We start from the raw sequence: 24,625 nt of genomic DNA on the forward strand, positions 1-24,625 counted from the left end.
ACAATGAAGGGAACTACATCCTAGTAAAAACAAGAAAACTCCTAAGCAGGAAAATCAAAAGAAGAAAGACACTGAGGCACAATTATACCTCCAAAAGGAAAATTAGCATGAAACAGCAACCACTATTCCTTGATATCTGTTAACATGAATGGATTCAATTCCCCAATAAAAAGATATAGGCTATCAGACTGGATGCATAAATAAAACCCAGCATTTTGCTGTATACAGAAAACTCATCTGAGAGACAAAGACAGACACTATCTCAGAGTAAAAGGTTGGGAAAAAAGCTTCCAAGCAAATGGCCCCAAGGTGCAAGCTGGAGTGGCCATTCTAATATCAAATAAAGTAAATTTTCAACCAAAAGTTATCAAAAAAGATAAGGAAAGACACTTTTACTCATTACAGGGGAAATCTGTCAGGAGGAACTCTCAATCCTTAACATATATGCTCCAAATAAAAAAGCACCCATATTCATAAAAGAAACCCTACTAAAGCTCAAAAAATACATTGAACCCATATAATAATAGTGCGAGACCTCAGTACCTGACTCTCACCAATGGACAGATCATGGAAGCAGAAACTGAACAAGGACACAGTAAAGCTAACAGAGGTTATGAACCAACTGGAATTAATAGATATCTACAGAACATATCATCCTAAAACAAAAGAATACACCTACTTCTCAAAACAAAACAAAAACAAAAGAATGCACCTTCTTGAAAATTGACCACATAATTGGTCACAAAATGAGCTTCAATAGATATAAGAAGATTGAAATACTCCCATGCATCCTTTCAGATCACCATGGTCATACACTAGCAACTTGACAGCACAGTTGAAAGCTCTAAAACAAAAGGAAGCAGATACACCCAAGGGGAATAGACAACAAGAAATAATCAAACTTAGGACAGAAATAGACTGAAGAGAAACAAAAAGAGCCATTCAACTAATCAAGTAAACCAAGAGCTGGTTCTTTGAGAAAATTAACAAAATTGATACACCCTTAGTCAGACTAACTAGAGGGCAAAGAGAGAGTATCCAAATTAACAAAAGCAGAAATGAAAGTGGAGACATAATAACTGAAACTGAAGAAATTCAAGAAATCATCAGATCCTACTATAAAAGCCTATACTCAACAAAGCTGGAAAACCTCAAAGAAATGGATGAATTCCTAGACAGATACCAGATATTAAAGTTAAATCAGGACCAGGTAAACCATCTAAATAATCCCACAATACCTAAAGTAATAAAAACACTCATAAAAGCCTCCCAACCAAAAAAAGCAAGGTTCAAACGGGTTCAGTGCAGAATTGTATCAGACATTTATTGCGACCTAATTCCAATATTCTCCAAACTATTCCACAAAATAGAATCCAAGGGAACACTACCTACCTCATTTTTTGAGGCTACAATGACCTTTGTTTCTAAACCTCACAAAGACCCTACAGGGAAAGAGAACTTCAGACCAATCTCACTTATGAACTTTGATGCAAAAATACTCAACAAAATCCTTGCAAACTGAATCCCAGAACACAACAAAATGATCATTCACCATGATCAAGTAGGCTTCATCCCTGGGATGCAGGGATGGTTTAATATACGGAAATCCATCAATGTAATCCACCATATAAACAAACTCAAAGAAAAAAACCACATGGTTATCTCACTAGATGCTGAGAAAGCATTTGACAAAATTCAACAACCCTTCATGTTAAAAGTCTTGGAAAGAACAGGAATCCAAGGCCCATACCTAAACACAATAAAAGCAATATACAGCAAACCAACAGCCGACATCAAACTTAACACTGAGAAACTTGAAGCAATCCCACTAAAATCTGAGAACAGACAAGGTTGCCCATTCTCCCCTTACCTATAGTATTGGAAGTCCTTGCCAGAACAATAGGAGAACAAATGGAAATCAAAAAGATAGAAGTCGGCAAAAAGGAATGGAGAGAGATGGAATGGGATGAAATTTTTGTGGAGGGATCACCAGAAAGTAGGATATCATATGAGATATAAATGAGTAAAATGATTAATAAAATAATTAAATTAATAACATTAAAGAATATAATTAATTTGTACATACATCAATGAATAACATATTAAATCTATTGTTTGAGATTTGTTATAAAACATACTTTTCAACTAGAAAAGAGGATAACATTTGAAATGTAGAATAAAACAATATGCAGTTTTAAGAAACATAGTTTTCTTCAAGCTATACAATAACTTTATGAATGATTTAAATTTTAAGATATATTAAATGATTCAAGTGTGTGTGTTATCTCTGAACTTTTTAATTGAGTTCATCTCTGGCCTTAACAAAATAATGTAGCATTTTGGGATGAAGATACACCCTAGCAGGCCCACACTAGAGGCCAGAATAGAAAACACTTCAACTGCTACCATGACTTTGCCCTTGGAACTATGGTAGACAGGAAGAAAGGTGACCCAGACACTGCAGAACACCAGCATGCTGAATGTCAGATATTTGGCTTCATTAAATGTGTCAGGTAGATTCCTAGCCAAGAAAGCAACTGTGAAGCTCACTAAGGCTAGAGATCCCAGGTATCCAAGAACACAATAGAATGCTATGACAGAGCCTTTGCCACACGTGACAGTAATGTAGCCATGTTCAGAGTGTGTATCAATGTCAACAAAGGGAGGGGACATCCACAGCCATATTCCGTAGAGAAGTACTTGGACAAGAGTACAGATGGGAATGATGTATTTAGGAATCCTTGATATCAGCAATCCCCTCATTCTTCCTGGAACAGTGATCCTGAAGGCCAGAACCACAGTAAGAGTTTTGGCCAAGACTGTGGACACTGACACGGTGAACAGAATTCCGAATGTAGTCTGCTGTAGGATACATGTCGTAGTATTGGGATTTCCAATGAAGAGCAAGGAGCAGAGAAAGCAACATGTCAGGGACGTTAGCAGAATGTAGCTGAGAGAACGGTTATTAGCCTTCACAATGGGAGTCTCTCTGTGCTTCACAAAGATCCCAAGGACAAGAACAGTAAGTGCAGAGAAGCACAGGGCGAGGCAGACAAGAGCCATCCCCAAAGGATCTTCATAAGCCAGGAACGCCATAGCTTTGGGCAGGCAGTAGGTTTGCTCCTTGTTTGCATACCAATCATCTGGACACTTTACACACTCTTCTGTGTCTATTGGAAAAGCAAACAATCACCAGCATAGTTCTGTATTGTCTCTTATTCATAGGATACCTCTGCCAAAGATTTTGAAGCACAGTCTTCCTTCTTTGTTTCTATAGTTAACCATTTATATGTATAGCTCTAAAGCAGCATCTTATATTTTATAATATCTTTCATATATGTAGTAAAGGAAAACCTTTGATATTTGTGTTATAAATAAAACTTTTGATTTGCCTTGCATATTTATGAGATTTTTATTACCTTGAGAGTAAGCAAAATTATATTGTGTCTTAGTAATTTGGTATATTATATAAGAACATAGCTTATAGTTGGTTATTTGTAGTTGTTTAAACTTTATACATAGTGTTTATGAGAATGTGACAGTTGGATTCTCAGAGAAAGTTGGATTTCTGATAGGTAATCTGTCTGAGTAAATAAACTATTGGATCTGTTTTCCTATGGTTACAGGGGAATAGGAATCTCTTGCTCAAGGTTGAGATCTTCTGAAATTATTGCCTTACAAAGTCATACTTCCTGATCCCACCACTTTGGGTTTCTGTTAACATATATTCATTTACAAATAATATCTTTCGATTCTACAACTATGAACATTGATCTGTATTCACATGTAAAAGAAAGAATTTCCTGGAAAAACAGCATCAAAGAAATCATTTTCTAAATTCTACCTAATTGAAATGACACATAATAAAAGAAATGGGATAAATTTTCCCACCTAGGAGTTATATATTCCACTGTGATATGTGCTGTTACTTTTATTGTAATTTGTACATGTTACAAAAAATTGAAGCATGATATATTTTCAATATTGATGCTTGCCACTAATAAATATATTTTTTGCTTAGTCTTCTCTCATTTTTCTCAATAATATTGACTAAAATAATGAGCATATGCATTACATTTTTGTTTATGCATATTATAATTTAACAACTTATAAGTGCCAGAATTCCAATTCTATTAGTCACATACAATATTAAAAGTAAATGTAAATAAGAAAAAATCTATCCAATAATTCTATATTTGTCAACAGTGAGCTCATAAGTAATTAATTAACATTAGCTGTATATTTTTGGGATAGGGTGGTTTGTAATAATTTTATAACATCTTTCATATACTATGTTAATCTTAGCTCTTTTTCTTCTGACATTATACACAAGTAATTTCATGAAAAGTGATTCATGATATTGATAATCTATTTCCATATGATATCTCTACATCAACATCACCTTCTTTGACTATAAAATACATTCATTTTTAATATATTTCTGGACACAATATTATTTTATCATAGTTAATTATTGTAATGAAATTAATAAAAAATACTTAAATCACTTAATATATAATAAATTATATTAATCTAGAAACTGCCCTTGCCTAACAAGCATGTAACCACAACTATTTATGTCATATGATAACTAATTTGTGTATGTTTACTTCAGTTTTATAGATTAATCAAGAATTTTATCTCCATTTGTTACCTTCAACAGTGACTTGTGCACAAATGACACCATATCCATTGACAGGATAGTTGAACTCCAAATGAATGTATAATTCTTAAAATGCACATAAAATCTTTGAGAACTTAGTCATTTCCAGTAACCTATCTGGAAACTAGTATAATAATAGGGCTATGATTTTCAGTATGATATGTATGTAGTAGAAACAATAACAAGTAACAAAATGTGTGACATTTTGGAGAAAAGTAACACTTGACATAATATTTAGCTTTCAATCTTGTTTATCTGAGAAAATACACTCTCATGGGGCTTATAATAGACAAGAAATGTGACTGAAAAAATAGTGTGACTGTCTTATCTAGGGGCAATACTACTTATGATATAAATTGATTAAAATGAAAGGAGATTTTTTTCTTTAAAGTTCCATTTCAGGGTTTTTTATGTACATAAAGAATACGGAACAAAAAAATCAGTCTGAAGAATTGTCTCACAAGACATGCAATGACCTGTAGTGTTGGAAATCTCATTGTCAGGACATCGGGAACAATCAAAACAACAGTCTGCTTTTCCTTCTTGATGATATTTCTTGAAACCGGGATAGCAAGGCACACTGCACACAGAAGTGGGAAACTGTAAAAAAAAAAAAAATCAGATTTGTCTTAATAACAAAAATTTCTCTCTCCTTCCATATTTAACATCGTTCAAAATATTGACATAGAAATAAATTTATTTTTAGAATACTTTAAATAAAATAGAGTGTTACCAATAAATAAACATGGATTCTACTACATAATGGCATGGATATGGGAATTAATTCATGAAAATATATAATCCTTAAAAATGGAAAAGAAAATAAATAAGGGCCAAAAAGTGCCACTTGGGAGTTTGATTAAAAACAAAACTTGATGCAACCCACCTGTCTCCTTCCTGTGGCCCACTCTATCATATCCTCAGATAAGAACAGTTGTTGATCATGTGGAAAATAAGGAGAAAACTGTCCTATTTCAACCTTTAGTACATGACCTTGTGGAAAATTCAAAATACTGAGAATGTCATACATCGCATCTAAATTTGCTTCATGATTAATATTCACTGGGTCTCCTATAGGATTAATAAATCGTATGTTCTTCAGAAAGGCATTTACCTAAAAAATGGATAACGGTATTATTAAATATACTCACACATTAAGAAACAAATGTTCTGTGGAGGAATTTGTTTTTACTTTTTAATCTCTCATTCTAAATTCAACATTAAACATTAGGTAACAAACAAACATGTTACAATGACTCCGTGTGTGTGTGTGTGTGTGTGTGTGTGTGTGTGTGTGTTTCATTTATGTTTATTGGGTCTCTCACTAAATATAAACCTTACTGATTTTTGGTTTGCTCATTAGCAATTGCTCATTATATATGTGCCAGGAGGTTTTTGTTTTTTTTTTTTTCATTTCCAATACTGGGATTACAGGCTGATACATCCATGCCCAGTTTGTAACTAAATTGTTGATATTCAATTTAAGTCCTAATTGATGTACACTATGTTAATTTTATATGTCAAATTGCCACAACCTAGAGCCATATTTACCTGCATGCACCTAGGTATTAGCCCTTTCCAACTTTCCATTACTTGAATATCTTGGAGATCCATGTTGTGAAAGGCGTGTGCCACAGCATACACAGCATTATATATGTTGTAACGCTCATCATTCATGGCCATGTCAAAACTGTGCCACGGCAACCATTCCAATGTGGTATTAGATGAGCAATGATTCAGTGTTTTACAGTCAGATACAGATAAAGAACAATTAAAGTAAATCCATCCCAATCTCACCAGAGAAAAATCTTCTGGGTAAGCTGAAAAGTTTATTTTCTGAATAAAATGTTTAAAAGTAGAAATCTCGTGATAATGGTGTGACAAGGACAAAGTCCCATAGAAAGAGTCAATGGTGAAATCTCTTGACCTTGAGATGACATCCCATTGTGAGGATGTGACCCATAACCTCCGTATACCTAAAGTTTCCCATCGCCTGAAGCTCACTTCTAGAGTGGAGTTCACATTACCATAAATGATGACAACATTTGCTGATGATGTCATTATTTGATAATAATAATTCTCAGCCCTTTCTATGTATAACTGCATGTTTACTGGGATCATATTCACAAAAGCTAAACAGAGTTCATGGATCTTCATTTCTTCTTTCACATCTGAAAGAAACTGAACACCCTGGTCATCATCTAAGAGGACCAGCCCCACCCATTTCCAGCTGAAATGAATCATCAAGGATACCATGGCAGGAACTAGGCTTGTGTCCTTTGGGGCGATCTGATATAGGTGAGGAAACAGATCACGGTCACTCAGACGATCATGAAATGGTCCGTACGTAACCTAAATAAGACAAAACACCAAAGCAGCATGAGAAACCTGAGATCTGAAATTAAGAAGCATGATTGGCAGATAGAAGGGAGGACTGTGTGTTCACCAAATTGAAATAATGCTTTTCTTCCTTAAGTTGGAAAACTACTGACATCTCCCCATAGTCTAAAAAATTTTTATTTCAAAATTCCTTTCTTTCTACAAAAATTAAAGCATTAATGTTACATGAGATGAGTTTTGTTTTTCTATTTACTTACATTTTAAATGATAGACTGATATTAGGTACCAAACTTAAATAGGCATCAGATAAACATTCTAAACAGTCCCATAAACCCTAAATAAGTAGTAATAATCATTAAAAGTCTCCCAGCCCCCCCACCCTAAAAAAAGCCCAGGACAAAATGGCTTTAGTACAGAGATGAGTTTTATTTTCTTTGTGAACCATCATGGTTATACATATCAGCACAGACACTATCTCAGGATTCGTAAAATAACCACAGGCAGCATATACTAAGTTCCATCTGCCTCTGGTCAACACTGGCACCAGAAAGACACAAAGTAGCACACAGCACACCAACACACAGGTATAGCTGCCTCCTAAAAGGTAGGCACAAACATGAAACACACAGATGAGACCCGACCACCCTCACACACAGAAAACTAAGTCTAGCAGCCAGTCAGTATTCCATCTTCCTTCCAGTCCATACCTTTAGCAGCAATTAACAAGGAGCATCACACTATACCCGACCAATAGCTCTGCCCACCTCCCAGGAGTCTGGCTCTAACCTGACACATAAAGCATTCACAGATCACCACACAATTTTCCAGTCCAGATCTCTTCCTGGATGACAGGAGGCCTCAAACCCAAGACATTACAGCTCCAACTGCCTAGAAGGAGGCCTGCTTCAATGCAGAACAGTCATACCAACCAACAATAGAGAAAACGAGAGCCAGGGAGCAGAGAGATCTCTGCAAAGCGCGCAGAAAGTGCGCCTCCCCTGCTTGGTTCAGGGAACCAGGAAACCTGCATCGGGCTGTGTTTCCAGCCAGCGGCCTTTGGGTGCAGAACAGGAGACAACCGCCACCAGGAACAGTGGAGATCCAAAAACACAGGCCTGGTTAGAAGGCATTCTGAGTAGCCAGGGAGCAGAGAGATCTCTGCCAAGCACTTGGAAAGTGCGCCCCTCCCATTGCTTGGTTCAGAGAACCAGGAAACCTAAATTGGGCTGTCTGTTTCAAGCCAGCGGCTTTTCGGTGCAGAACGGGCACCAACAGCCACCAGGAACAGCAGAGACCCAGAGACACAGACCTGGTGAGAAGGCATTCCAAGTAGCCAGGGAGTAGAGAAATACCTCGCGAGCATGCAGAAAGTGCGCAACCTCCAACCCCCTGATAGGTTCAGGGAAGCAGGAACCCTGCTTTGGGCTGACTGTTATCAGCCATCAACTCGTGCATACAAAATAGACGCTCAGGACATCTGTCACTAGGAACACTCGGAGATTCAGGGACACAGGCCAGGTACAAAAGAGAGGCGATAACTAATCACGGACAACAAGACGAGATATAAACACAGACAACAGATGGCAAGAAGAGAGAGAAATAACGTACCCCAGGGAAACCAAGACAACCTGGCAACACCAGAACTCAGCTCCCCCATCACAGCAAAGAGGAGAATGACAAACACTACAGAAAAAGAAGACTCAGACCCAAAATCATACCTCAAGATGATGATAGAGATTCTTAAATAAGAACGGGAGGAGAAGCATAAAGAATAAGAAGCTTTTAAAGAAGAAACAAGAAAAGCACTCAAAGAACTCAAAGAACTGGAGAAAAACAAAACCAAAGAGATGAAGGAATGGAAGAAGGAATTTAAAACCGAAATGGATACAACAAAGAAAACACTAAAAGAGACAACCACAGAGGTAGAAAACCTAAAAAAGAAATCAAGAGTCACAGATGCAAGCATTTCCAACAGACTCCAAGAGATGGAAGAGAGAATCTTGGGGGCCGAAGACAACTTTGAACACATACAAAAAACAGTCAGAGAAGATGGAAAAACCAAAAAGCTCCTTACCCAAAATGTCCAGGAGATCCAGGACACAATGAAAAGACCAAACCTAAGGATAATAGGAATAGAAGAGGTGATGAATATCAACTAAGAGGCACAGTAAATATCTTCAACTAAATCCTAAAAGAAAACTTCCCTACCCTTAAGAATGAGATGACCATGAGCATAAAAGAAGCCTACAGAATTCCAAATAGGTTGGACCAGAAAAGAAATTCCTCCTGACATATAATAGTCAAAACACCAACTGCCCAAAGCAAAGAAAGAATACTAAAAGCAGTAAAGGAAAAGGTCATGTAACATATAAAGGCAGACCAATCAGAATCACACCCGATTTCTCAACAGAGACTATGAAAGCTAGAAGAGCCCGGACAGACATCATGCACTCCTTATGAAAGCACAAGTGCCAGCCCAAGCTGCTATACCCAGCAAAACTATGAATCACCATAGATGGAGAGATGAAGATATTTCAAGACAAACCTAAATTTACACAATATCTGACTACAAACCCAGCACTACAACGAATTATAGGTGGAAAACCCAATACAATGAGGGTAACTACATCCTAGTAAAATCAAGAAAACTCCTAAGCAAGAAAACTAAAAGAAGAAAGACACGCAGGCTCAATTCAACCTATAAAAGCAATAATAGCCGGAAACAGTAAAACACTATTCCTTGATATCTATTAACATAAATGGACTCAACTCCCCAATAAAAAGATATAGGCTATCAGACTGGATACATAAACAAAACCCAGCAGTTTGCTGCATACAGGAAACTCATCTCAGAGACAAAGACAGACACTATCTCAGAGTAAAAGATTGGAAAAAAAAAAACTTCCAAGCAAATGGCCCCAAGAATCAAGCTGGAGTAGTCATTCAAATATCAAATAAAGTAAATTTTCAACAAAAAGATATCAAAAAAGATAAGAAAGGACACTTTTTACACATTACAGGGAAAATTTGTCAGGAGGAACTCTCATTCCTCAACATATATGCTCCAAATACAAAAGCACCCATATTCATAAAAGAAACCCTACTAAAGCTCAAAAGATACATTGCAGCCACACAATAATGGCGAGACCTCAATATCCCAATCTCACCAATGTACAGATCATGGAAGCAGAAACTGAACAAGGACACAGGAAAGCTAACAATGATTATGAACCAACTGGAATTAATAGATATCTACAGAACATATCATCCTAAAACAAAAGAATACACCTTCTCAGCACCTCACTACACCTTCTTGAAAACTGACCACATAATTGGTCACAAAACAAGCCTCAATAGATATAAGATGATTGAAATATTCCCATACATCCTTGCAGATCACCAAGGTCTAAGGCTGGCCTTCAATAACAACAAAGACAAGAAAAAGCCCATATGCACATGGAAACTAAACAATGTTTTGTTAAACGACGGCAGGGTCAAAGAAGAAATAAAGAAACAAATAAAGCATTTTCTAGAATTCAACAAAAACAAAAACACGATCATGTCATCGGCAAAGAGTGATGTTTTTACCTCTTCCTTTCCGATTTGTATCCCCTTGATCTCCTTTTGCTGTCTAATTGCTCCAGCCAGGACTTCCGGTACTATGTTGAATAGGTAGGGGGAGAGTGGGCAGCCTTGTCGAGTCCCTGATTTTAGTGGGATTGCTTCAAGTTTCTCGCCATTAAGTTTGATGTTGGCTGTTGGTTTGCTGTATATTGCTTTTATTATGTTTAAGTATGGGCCTTGGATTCCTGTTCTTTCCAGGACTTTTAACATGAAGGGGTGTTGGATTTTGTCAAATGCTTTCTCAGCGTCTAGTGAGATGACCATGTGATTTTGGTCTTTGAGTTTGTTTATATGGTGGATTACGTTGATGGATTTCCTTATGTTAAACCATCCCTGTATCCCAGGGATGAAGCCTACTTGGTCATGATGAATGATCGTTTTGATATGTTCTTGGATTCGGTTTGCAAGGATTTTGTTGAGTATTTTTGCATCAATGTTCATAAGTGAGATTGGTCTGAAGTTCTCTTTCCTTGTAGGGTCTTTGTGTGGTTTAGGTACGAGGGTTATTGTAGCCTCAAAAAAATGAGTTGGGTAATATTCCATCTGGTTCTATCTTTTGGATTAGTTTGGCGAGTATTGGTGTTATATCTCCAATAAATGTCTGATAAAATTCGGCACTAAACCCGTCTGGACCTGGGCTTTTATTGGTTGGGAGGCTTTTGATGACTTCTTCTATTTCTTTAGTTGTTATAGGTTTATTTAGATGGTTTACTTGGTCCTGGTTTAACTTTGGGACCTTGTATCTGTCTATGAATTCGTACATTTCCTCCAGATTTTCCAATTTTGTGGAGTATAAGTTTTTGTAGTAGGATCTGATGATTTCTTGAATTTCCTCAGTTTCAGTTGTTATGTCGCCACTTTCCTTTCTGATTTTGTTGATTTGTATACTCTCTCTTTGCCCTCTAGTTAGTCTGGCTAGGGGTTTATCAATCTTGTTGATTTTCTCAAAGAACCAACTCTTTGTTTTGTTGATTTTTTCAATGGTTCTTTTTGTTTCTATTTGGTCTATTTCTGCCCTAATTTTGATTATTTCTTGCCGTCTACTCTTTTTGGGTGTATCTGCTTCCTTTTGTTCTAGGGCTTTTAGCTGTGCTGTCAGGTTGCTGATGTGAGCTCTCTCCAGTTTCTTTTTGCAAGCACTTAGGGCTATGAGTTTTCCTCTCAATACTGCTTTCATTGCATCCCATAGGTTTGGGTATGTTGTGTTTTCGTTTTCGTTGAATTCTAGAAAATCCTTAATTTCTTTCTTTATTTCTTCTTTGACCATGCTATCCTTTAACAGAGCGTTGTTTAGTTTCCATGTCTATGTGGGCTTTTGTTGTCTTTGTTGTTGTTAAAGACCAGCCGTAGACCATTGTGATCTGAGAGGATGCATGGGAGTATTTCAATCTTCTTATATCGATGGAGGCTCATTCTGTGTCCAATTATGTGGTCAATTTTCGAGAAGGTGCCATGGGGTGGTGAGAAGAAGGTGTATTCTTTTACTTTAGGATAGTATGTTCTGTATATATCTATTAATTCTAGTTGGTTCAAAGTCTCTGCTAGTTTTGCAGTGTCCTTGTTCAGTTTCTGTTTCCCTGATCTGTCCATTGGTGAGAGTGGGGTATTAAAGTCTTCCACTATTATTGTATGGGGTGAAATGTATTTTTTGAGCTTTAGTAGGGTTTCTTTTATGAATGTGGATGATTTTTTATTTGGAGCATATATGTTAAGGATAGAGAGTTCCTCCTGACAGATTTCCTCGGTAATGAGTAAAAAGTGTCCTTCCTTATCTTTTTTGATAACTTTTGGTTGGAAATTTACTTTATTCAATATTAGAATAGCCACTCCAGCTTGCTTCTTGAAGCTGTTTGCTTGGAAGATTGTTTCCCACCCTTTTACTCTGAGATAGTGTCTGTCTCTGTCTCTGAGATGAGTTTCCTGTATGCAGCAAAAGGCTGGATTTTGTTTATGTATCCAGTCTGATAGTCTATGTCTCTTTATTGGAGAGTTGAGACCATTTATGTTAATAGCGAAATTCATCCTCAACAACAAGAAAACATCTGCGGGAATCACTATCCCTGACCTCAAGCTATATTACAAGGCAATTGTTCTGAAAACTGCATGGTACTGGTACAGAAATAGGCATGTGGATCAATGGAATAGAATAGAAAATCCAGAAATGAGCCCTCATGAATATGGTCACCTGATTTTTGACAAAGGAGCAGTAAACATTCAATGGAAAAAGGACAGCCTATTCAACAAATGGTGCTGGCCCAACTGGCACTCAGCATGCAAAAGAATGAAAATAGACCCGTTCTTATCTCCTTGTACAAAGCTCAAGTGTAAGTGGATCAAAGATCTCCACATTAAACCAGATACAATGAAACTACTAGATGAGAAAGTAGGGAAAACCTTAGAACACATAGGCACAGGAGAAAATTTCCTGAACAAAACACCAATGGCTCAAGCTCTAAGGTCAAAGATTAACAAATGGGACTTAATGAGATTGCAAAGTTTCTGTAAGGCTAAGGACATCGTCAAGTAAACAAAACGAAAACCAACAGAATAGGAAAAGATCTTTACCAACACCACATCAGATAGAGGCCTAATATCCAAGGTGTACAAGGAACTCAAAAAGCTAGACATCAGAGAATCAAATAACCCTATTAAAAAATGGGGTACAGAGCTAAACAAAACGTTTTCATTTGAGGAATACCGAATGGCCGAGAAACATCTGACAAAGTGCTCGACATCCTTAGCCATCAGGGAAATGCAAATCAAAACAACCCTGATATTCCACCTCACACCAGTCAGATTGGCCAAGATCCAAAACTCAGATGACAGCAGATGCTGGCGAGGCTGTGGAGAAAGAGGCACACTTCTCCACTGTTTGTGGGGTTGCAAGCTAATACAACCACTCTGGAAATCTGTCTGGCAATACCTCAGAAAATTGGATATAGTACTTCCTGAAGACCCAGCTATTCCACTTCTGGGCATATACCCCAGAGACACTTAACACACAACAAAGATATATGCACCACAATGTTCATAGCAGCTCTATTTATAATAGCCAGAAGCTGGAAGGAACCCAGATGTCCCTCAGAAGATGAATGGATACAAAAATTGTGGTACATATACACAATGGAATACTACTCAGCCACCAGAAACAATGACTTAACCAAATTCTTAATAAAATGGCAGCATCTAGAGAATATCATCCTGAGTGAGATAACCCAGTCACAAAAGAACAGACATAATATGCAGTCACTGAAAGTGGAATGCTAACCCCAGAGGCTTGCACTCCCCCAGAAACAACTCACAGACTGTATGAAGTCCAAGAAATAAAGAAAGCAAAAGAAAACAAAAAAATATTTACAAAACAAGAAAACTTTATTTCAATGTTACATTTTGTTTTACATGTACTTTAGCTCAATGTAACTATTAAGTTTTCAAGGCATACAATCAAACCTTGAAAAAAATCAAGTACTGACTAAAAAATATATTCATATAGTTTTATGTAAAAATTATGTTAAAATCTGAAAAAAGTACTGACAAAAAATGTATAATTTTAATCAAAAAATGTTTAAAATCTGTACATTTATCTTTGTTTTGTAAAATAAAGTTGTTTTATATATAAAAAAAAAAACGAAAACACGATATACCCAAACCTATGGGATGCAATAAAAGCAGTACTGAGAGGAAAACTCATAGCTCTGAGTGCTTCCAAAAAGAAACTGGAGAGAGTATACATTAGCAACTTGACAGAACAGTTGAAAGCTCTAGAACAAAAGGAAGCAGACACCCAAGAGGAGTAGACATCAAGAAATAATCAAACTTAGGACAGAAAAATACTGAATAGAAACAAAAAAAAAACATTCAACGAATCAAGAAAACCAAGAGCTGGTTCTTTGAGAAAATTAAAAGATTGATAAACCCTTAGCCAGACTAACTAGAGGGAAAAGAGAAAGTATCCAAATTTACAAAATCAGAAAAGAAAGTGGAGACATAATAACTGAAACTTAAGAAATTCAAGAAATCATCAGAACCTACTGTAAAAGCGTATGCTCAACAAAGCTGAAAAATCTTGAAGAAATGGATGAATTCCTAGACAGATACCAGATACTAAAGTTAAACCAGGACCAGGTAAACCATCTAAATAATCCCATAAAACCTAAAGAATTAGAAGCAGTCATCAAAAGCCTCCAAAGTAAAAAAAAAAAAAAAAAAAAGCCCAGGTCCAGATGGGTTAAGTGCAGAATTTTATCGGACATTTATTGACGACCTATTACCAATACTCTCCAAATTACTTCACAAAATAGAATCCGATGGAACACAACCTAACTCATTTTTTGAGGCTACAATAACCATTGTTGCTAAACCACACAAAGACCCTACAAGGAAAGAGAACTTCAGACCAATCTCACTTATGAACATTGATGCAAAAATACTCAACAAAATCCTTGCAAACCGAATCCAAGAACACATCAAAATGATCATTCACCATGATCAAGTAGGCTTCATCCCCTAGATGCAGGGATGGTTTAATATAAGGAAATCCATCAATGGAATCCACCATATGAACAAACTCAAAGAAAAATTACCACATGGTCATCTCACTAGATGCTGAGAATGCATTTTCAACTCCCATTCATGTTAAAAGTCTTGAAAAGAACATGAATCCAAGGCCCATACCTAAACTTAATGAAAGCAATGTACAGCAAACCAACAGCCATCATCAAACTTAATGGTGGGAAACTTGAAACAATCCCACTAAAATCAGGGACTCGACAAGGCTGCCAACACTCTCCCCCTACCTATTCAACATAGTACTGGACGTCCTTGCCAGAGGAATTAAACAGCAATAGGAAATCAAACGGATACAAATTTGAAAGGAAGAAGTAAAAACATCCCTGTTTGCAGATGATATGATAGTGTACTTAAGTGACCCCAAAAACTCCAACAGAGAATTCCTACAGCTGATAAACAAGTTCAGCAAAGTGACTGGATATAAAACTAACTCATACAAATCAGAAGCATTCCTCTACTCAAGGGATATGAGTAGAAAGAAACATGTGGAGAAAGAAATTAGGGGAAAGATACCCTTCACAATAGTTACAAAAACTATGAAATACCTTGGTGTGACTCTAACTAAGCAAGTGAAGGACCTGTATGACAAAAACTTCAAACCTCTAAAGAAGGAAATCAAGGAAAATCTCAGAAAATGGAAAGATCTCCCATGCTCATGAAATGGAAGGATCAACATTGTAAAAATGCCAATCCTAGCAAAAGCAATCTATGGATTCAATGTAATCCTCATCAAAATACCAACCCAGTTCTTCATAGAGTTGGAAAGAGCAATGTGCAATTTCATCTGGAATTACTAAAGATCTAGAATAGCAAAATTCATCCTCATCAACAAGATAACATCTGCAGGAATCACTATCCCTGTGCTCAAGCTATATTACAAGGCAATTGTGCTAAAAACTGCTATGTACTGGTACAGTGGATCAATGGAATAGAATAGAATAGAAGATCCAGAAATGAGCCCTCACATATATGGTCACCTGATTTTTGACAAAGGAGTTGTAAATGTTCAATGCAAAAAGGACAGTCTATTCAACAAATGGTGTTGGTCCAACTGGCACTCACCATGAAGAATGAAAATAGACCCTTTCTTATCTCCTTGTACAAAACTCAAGTGCAAGTGGATCAAAGATCTCCACATTAAACCAGGTACAGTGAAACTGCTAGATGAGAAAGTAGGAAAACCTTAGAACACATAGGCACGGGAGAAAATTTCCTGAACAAAACACCAATGGCTTGTGTTCTAAGTTCAACAATTGACAAATGAGACTTAATGAGAATGCAAAGTTTCTGTAAGGCTAAGGTCACTCTCAAGAAAACAAAATGGCAACCAACAGAGTGAGAGAAGATCTTTACCAACCCCACATCAGATAGAAGCCTAATATCTAAGGTATACAAACAACTCATGAAGCTAGACACCAGAGAACCAAACAACCCTATTAAAAATGCGGTACAGAGCTAAACAAAATGTTCTCAATTGAGGAATATTGAATGTCTGAGAAGCATCTAAGGAAGTGCTGGACATCATTAGCCATCAGGGAAATGCAAATCAAAACAACACTGAGATTCCACCTCACACCAGTCAGATTAGCCAAAATAAAATATTCAGATGACAGAAGATGCTGGCAAGGATGTGGAGAAAGAGGAACACTTCTCCACTGTTGGTGGAGTTGTAAACTGGTACAACCACTCTTGAAATCAGTCTGGCGATTCCTCCGAAAATTGGACATAATACTACCTAAAGACCCAGTTATTCCACTTTGGGCATATACCCCAGAGAAGCTCCAATATACAACAAACACACATGCACCACAATGTTCATAATAGCTCTATTTATATTAGCCAGAAGCTGGAAAGAACCCAAATGTCCTTCAGTAGATGAATGGATACAAAAATTGTGGTACATTTACACAATGGAGTACTACTCAACTACCAGAAACAATGACTTTGCGAAATTCTTAAGAAAATGGATGCATCTAGAGAATATCATCCAGAGTGAGATAACCCAATCAAAAAGAACAGACATAATATGCAGTCACTGATAACTGGATACTAATTCCAGAAAGCTCTGAACACCCCAAAAACAACTCACAGACTATATTAAATTCAAGAAAAAAGAAAAGAAATGAAAAAAACCATTAAGCTTAATCCTTACACACCAAGAAAACTTTGACTAATTCCAGGTTACATCCTGTTTTACATGTACTTTATGCTCATTATAACAAGTAAGATCTTAATGCACACTATCAAACTTTTAAAACCAAAAAGCACTCTCAAAAATGTATTTGTATACTTTTATGTAAAAATACTTAAAATTTGTACATTTGTCTTTGATTTTTAAAATAAAGTGGTTAAAATAAAAAACAAAAAAGAAAAAGAAAGGAAAAAGTGTTCAAAATGATAGAAAAATGAGGAAATTTAACAAAATATTATGAAGACTATGTATAAAGAGTCAGATATTATGAAACTTCAAATTCAGCGCTTGAAGATAAAGGCACTTTGAAACCTGAGTTTAGTTCCTAGCGACTACATGGTAGGAGAGAACCAATATCTGCAAGTTTTCCACTAAATTTTAACATGGATCCTGTGTCATTTGTGTGTGCATATATATACAAAATGAGTTAATTAATGCAATGAATACAAAGAAAAAGAAAAGGAAATTTACACAAAGAGATTTTTATCCAATAATGAGTAAGTTAGGATCATAGTTAAATAGTTATGAAGGAAAATTAAAAATAAAACCATCATGCTAGTTTTGTTCCTTTTAAAAATTAAGATTTCATCAAAATACTACTGAAAGTACCATAAAACTATTGAAAAGGGAAACCAAGAATAAAGAAGTATAGTGCATAAAGGAAAGAAATGAAAAATATTATGCAATGCTGAAAAACTGGGTAAACAAATTGGATAAATGTGTAAGGGGGTATTAAAAATTAAAACATGAAAATGTAAAATGTGATGACATGAAAATAGTACTGAAATTAAGTTGGTGAAGAACATTCATGGAACGTTCCAAAGCTCCAGGCACAGATGTTGCCGAGGTCTACCTTGTCTGGCCTCAGTGAGAGAGAATGCACCTAATCCTGTAGAGACGTGATGCCCCAGGAAGAGAGGGGTGGGAAGTGACAGGTTGGGTGAGGGAACACCCTTTCAGAGTCAAAGGAGTGGAGGGGGGGGTGTGGAGAACTCTTGGATTGGGGACCAGAAAGAGGGCAACATTTGAAATATAAATAAATAAATCAATACATTGGTCTTGAAAATACTACTAAATGGGTATTAAAAAGAAAATATGGGGAAAACAAAGAACGAATAAAAAGACGTAATTTTGGTTCTAAAAAAAAGGAAAATAAAAATATAGAAAAAACTAGAAGATGAAAGTAAAGTCAAGAACATAATCAACAGAAGCCAAAACAATATGACACCATCAGAACCAAGCTCTCCTACTGCAGCAAGCCTTAGATGTCACAGCACATCTGAAGAGCAGGATAATAACCTTTAAAAAAAAATCTCATGAAGATGATAGAAGCCTTTAAAGAGGATAGAAATAATCCCCTTTAAAAACACAATTAAACATACAAAAACCATTAAAGAGCAAGCAAATAAGTCCCTCAAAGAAATACAGGAAAATGCAAACAGGGAAGAACATTGATAACACATTCAAAGACCTAAAATTGGAAATAGACACAATAAAGAAAACACAAATGGAGAAAGCCCTGAAGACATAAAACCTAAGAAAGAGAGCAAGAACTACAAACTTAAGCATTAACAACAGAATACAGGAGAAGGGAGAATCTCAGAAATAGAAGATACCATAAAAGAAATTTATACACTTCTCAAAGAAAATGCCAATTGTAAATTTTTCTAACCCAAAACATTCAGAAAATTTGGGAAATAAAGAATAGACCAAATCTAAAAATAACAAGAACAGAAGAGGGTGAAAATTTCTAGTGCAAAGTGCCAAAAAACATCTTTGACAAAATCATAATAGAAAGCTTCCCTAACCTACAGAAAGAGATAGCCACACACATTCAAAAAGTCTACAGAACACTAAGTAGATTGTAGAAGAAATAAGATCCTCATGACACATAAAAATCAAAATACTAAATAAAAGAAAAAAGAAATAATATAAAATGCTGTGAGAGAAAAGTACTAAGGAACATATAAAAGCAGACCTGTCAAAATTATACCAGATTTCTCAACAGAGACTCTAAAATCCAGAAGATCCCGGACAGATTTCATGCAGACTGTAAGAGAACACAATTCCCAGGCTTGGCTATGATACCCAACAAAACTCTCAATCACCATAGCTGGAGAAACCTAGACAGCTCATAACAAAGCCAAATTTAAACAATATCTTTCCAAGAATTCACTCAGTGTACTAGAAAAAAACAACAAAGGGATAAAAGAGGTGACCAGAAGTTATTATGGCTCACCTTAGCTTAGATGACTAACAAACAGTACAGGCATGAAACCTGTAGAGACCAACAGTTTAGCCAGCAAGACCACCAATGGCAGGTTATGGACACTAACCCACCCACTATACTTTCAAACTAAAATTTTTCCTGTCTAAAACAAACAGGAGGATGGAAGAGAGGCAGAAGGAAAGACCAATCAAAAACCAGCCCAACTTAAAACTCATCCCATGGGCAAACATTAATCTCAGACACTATTAATAATACTCTGTTATACTTGCAGACAAAAGCCTAGCATAACTATCCTCTGAGTGACTGTACCTAGCAGTGGATGGAAACCAAAGCATTTACCCACAACTAAATATTAGACAGAGATAGTGGATACATATAGAAGTGTTGATGAATGCATTGAAGGCCCAGTACAAGTTGAAACTTCACATGAAGACCAAGAAAGTCAACAAATCTGGACCCCTGGCAGCTCTCAGAATCTGAGCCACCAACCAAAGAACATATACTGGCTGGAATGAGGACCCAAGCATATATGTAACTGAAAGGCAGTTCAGTCTTCATGGATCTTCTATCTGGCCTCAGTGGAAGAGGAAGCACTGACAGAAACTTGACATGCCAGCATGGAGAAATATCCAGGGGGTTCCCAGCCTATCATAGGAAAAGGAGAAAGGAGGAGAAGGGACTCAGTGGGGGAGGGAGCCAAAGGAGGAGCAGCATTTGGAATATAAACAAGCAAATAAAATATCAAAAAGCAAAGAAAGAAGGAAGAAAGAGAGAATATATGTTTTAAACTCTACCCATAACACTTAACATTACCTGTGAAAATTTGAAGAGCTGCAGGAGTGCTCCCACTCTGGCAGAAACTGTCCATGTTGGTCCTGTAAGTGCCACATCACAGTAACTATATTCACAGATATAATTAAGAATCATATCACCAGACTTTGAGAACATGTTTAGGTTATTGAGGTTTGTTGATGTAATATCACACTGGTCACCAAGAAAGGTAAATCCCAAGGTCCTGTTGGGTAAAAGATTAGAGTTCTTGTTGATCTCTTCTATGGCAAAAAGCATTACCAGAACATATTGGTATGCTTTCACTGGCAAACTGAAAACAAGATACAGTAATTATTATTGATATGGTTCCAAACATAATAATCTTCAAATCAAACACAAAGAATATTTGATAGGGATATTTATCCCCTAATTTCCCATGTTAATACAATATCTTTTAAGGAAAAATTAATGTACAGTATGATTTTAGCAACTAATAGTGCATTATGGGAACCACTCGTAATTTTTGTCGTTATGAAACTCTATAAGCTTTTCTACCCTGATTCACATTAGAATCTTGTGAAATGACCTTATTCCATTCATGAATTAGAAGCAGGCTCTTGAAATACAGTGAAACATCTAATGTCTTCACCGTAGAAGTATCAAAACCAAGAGTATTTTTATTACTGCTTCTATCTCAGTGCTAGTTATAAGTATTTAAATTATCTCATTTAAATTATCTCATTTTAGTTCAACACTTGTAAGTCATATAAACCAAGAGATGTTTTATTTTTTTCAGAATCTGTAATCCATCACAGAGCAAATTTTCTGCTGTTTGTGTTGTTTCTATATTTCGTTGGTATTTATTTTAACAGGTCTAACTTGCTCTCTTACTCTACCTATCTTTCCTATTACTGACTGATTCTTCTCTTTTTATTCACTTAATCTTAATGGTTAATCAAAAGGGTTAATTTTTAAAGATCATTTCAAAGAACTTTCTCTTTATTTGTTTCATTTCTGTTAAATTCCTTAATTTATATTCCATTCACTTATTCCTTGAGCTTAAGTAAAATATTCTATCTACAGTTTGTGATCAAGACAAGAGTATGAGAATGACTTTTCTTCTTGGTGAAATAAAGCTTTTTGTGCCATATGTTATTTCATAAAGGTAAGTATTTTGTGAACTTCATGTTTGTGACAATTTCACTCTATTGGCAGTAAGTATATTCACAGGCTGAATGCACCATCTTAAATTTAATTTTTAGAAGACTCATGATACCCTTTACACTGCTATATGTGAAGTTTAAAAAAAAAAGGCAGGCAGAAACTGGAAGCAAACCAAGTGTCCCTCAACTGAAGAAAGGAAAAAATGAGGTTCATTTACACAATGAAATACTACTCATCTATTAAAAACAATGGCATAATGAAATTTGGAGGAAAATGGCTAGACCCAGAAAATATCACTCTAAATGTGGTAACCCTAAGCCAAAAAGACACGCATGATATGTACTCACTTATAAGTAGACATTATCACTACTGCTCTCTAGTAGAGCCTGAGGCCGAGGATGGTGGCTTCCCCAGAAGTTTTCTTATTATCTAGAATTGTTATCACTATCCTGGGTTTTTTTTTTTTTTTTTGTTGTTGTGCCAGACAAAGTTAAGAATTGCTCTTCTATCTCTATGAAGAGTTGATTTGGAATATTTATGGGTATTACATTGAATCTGTATATTGGTTTTGGTAAGATGGTCATTTTTACTACATTAATCCTGCTGATCCATGAGCATGGAAGATCTTTCCATCTCCTGAGGTCTTTTATTTTTTCAGAGACTAGAAGTTTTTGTCATACAAATCTTCACTTGCTGGGTTACACCAAGATATATTACATTATTTGTGAGTATTGCAAAAGGTATGGTCTACCTAATGTCTTCTTCACCCCATTTATCCTTTGTGTGGAGAAAGGCTGCTGATTTGTATAGTACAGAGGAAGACCTGTAGATCAATAGAATATAATTAAAGACACAGAAATAAACCCACACATCTATGGTCACTTGATCTTGAACAAAGAAACCAAATCCATGAAGTGGGAAAAGGACAGCATTTTCAACAAATGGTGCTGGTTCAACTGGCAGTCTGAATGTAGAAGACTTGCCATGGAAAATAATTGCTCCTTGAACAAAGCTCAAGTCCAAGTGGATCAAAAACCTCAATATAAAACCAGATATACTGAATCTAATAAAAGAGAAAATGGGAAAGAACCTCAAACATATTGGAGCGGGGGGGGGGGGAATTTTCTGAGTAGAACACCAATGGCTAAGGCTTCAAAATCAACAATCAACAAATGGGACCTCATGAAATAGGAAAGCTACTGTAAAGGAAAGGACACAGTCAGTGGGGTAAAATGACAACCTATAGGTTGAGAAGAAATCTTCTCTAACCCAACATCCAATAAACAGATAATATCAAAAATACAAAAAGAACTCAAGGAGTTAGACTCCAGAGAACAAAGTACCCTATTAAAAATGGGGTACAGAGCTGAACAAAGAATTCACAACTGAAGAATCTTGAATTGCTGAGAAGCACCTAAAAAAATGTTCAACATCCTAAGTTATCAGGGAAATGCAAATTAAAAAAAAAAACATGAGAGATTCCATTTCACATCAACCAGAATGGCTAAGAACAAAAACTCAGGTGATGGCAAATGCTAGTGAGGATGTGAAGAAAATCCTCCATTGCTGGTGGAGTTTCAAGCTTGTACAACCACACTGGAAATCAATCCACTGGTTCCTCAAAAATTGGAAATAGTTCTGCTTGAAGACACAGCTATACCACTACTTGGCTTATTCCCAAAAGATTCTCCAACATATAACAAAGACATATGCTTTCCTATGTTTGTAACAGCCTTATTTATAAATGTCAGAACCTGGAGACAACCCTGATGTCCCTAAAAGAAAAAATGGAATCAGAAAATGGGGTACATTTACACAATGAAGTACTATTTAGCTATCAACAATTAAGACACTATGAGTTTTGTTGGCAGATGGACAAAACTAGAAAATATCATCCTGAGTTGAGATACTCCAGATCAAAAAGACATGTATTATATGTGCTCACTGATAAATGGATCTTAACTAAAAATATTAAGGATAATCGTGGTATAACCCACAGAAACTAACAAGTTTAACAAGAAGGAAGACACAAGAGAGAATGCTTCATTTCCACTTAGAAGAGAGAACCAAATATGAGGCAGAGGGATGAAGAGACCTGGATAAGAGAGGGGAGGAGGAATGGGAAAGGGGGAAAAATTAGTTATGAGGCAAGGTAGAGAACAATAAAAAAGCCCAGAGGGCCAGGAGAATAAATGGAAATATGCAGCTTCTCTGGTGGGATTAATGACCCTCCATATAATACCAGAGGCCTGTGGTGTGAGAGATCTTCAGAACTCAGTAGGGCTAAACTTAGCCAAGATGGCCAACAGTGAGAGAAGGAACATGAAGGGAGCACCTTCAGTAGATAGACAGAGTCTCAATTAGAGTGACCAAACTATCATCAAAGGTTTTAACTTGAATTGTTTCTTTATAAAAAAAAATGCTGAGACAAAACTGAAGAAGACTGAAGAAAAGCATGTCCAATAACTGGCAAAACTGGGGATTCATCTCATGTTAGCAGGGAGCACCAAAACCTTATACAATTACTGATGTTAGGATGTGCTTACAGACAGCACCCTAACATGGCTGTCCTCTGAAAGGCCCTACCAGCAGCTGACTGAGACAGATACAGATGTTTACACTGAAACACTAAGCTGAAATAATGGACCCCTATGGAGAAAGTAGGGGAAGAGTTGAAAGAGCTAAAGGGATGGTGACCCCATAAGAAACCACCATTCTAAATTAACCTTGAACCCTGGTCACTCCCAGAGTCTGAGACACTAACCAAAGAACATACATGGGCTTGTCTGAGGCCCCTCGCATATATAAAGCAGAGGACTGCCTGCCTAACCTGGCCTCAGTGGGAGAGGATGCTCCTAATCCTGGAGATAATTGAGTCCCTGTGGAAGATCGATACAAAAGGGAAGGGTTGAGGAAAGGAGGAGCACTCTCTCAGAAGTGAAGAAGAGGGGGAATAGGATGAGAAACTAAGAGAGGGTTGGGTCACTGTCCTGAAAGCAAATAAATAAAATAATTAATAAATAAAAGAAACTGTAAATCAAAGCAGCATTGAAATTATAGCCAATCAAGATAA

General features: G+C 36.4%; 1 protein-coding gene across 1 annotated transcript in view; it reads right to left on the bottom strand.

Moving 5' to 3' along the window:
- Positions 1–2,268: 2,268 nt before the first annotated feature.
- Positions 2,269–24,625, bottom strand: part of LOC308435275 (vomeronasal type-2 receptor 116-like) — a gene marked incomplete at both ends in the record, with an annotated part of 30,509 nt that continues 8,152 nt past the window's right edge. The window contains 4 exons of the mRNA XM_080935947.1: positions 2,269–3,170; positions 5,140–5,263; positions 6,917–7,015; positions 20,431–20,719. Coding sequence (XP_080792073.1) covers positions 2,269–3,170; positions 5,140–5,263; positions 6,917–7,015; positions 20,431–20,719 — 1,414 coding nt within the window. The remainder of the gene's footprint in view (positions 3,171–5,139; positions 5,264–6,916; positions 7,016–20,430; positions 20,720–24,625) is intronic.

Source organism: Micromys minutus (genome assembly GCF_963924665.1).
Source record: "Micromys minutus genome assembly, chromosome: 22".
NCBI lineage: Eukaryota > Metazoa > Chordata > Mammalia > Rodentia > Muridae > Micromys > Micromys minutus.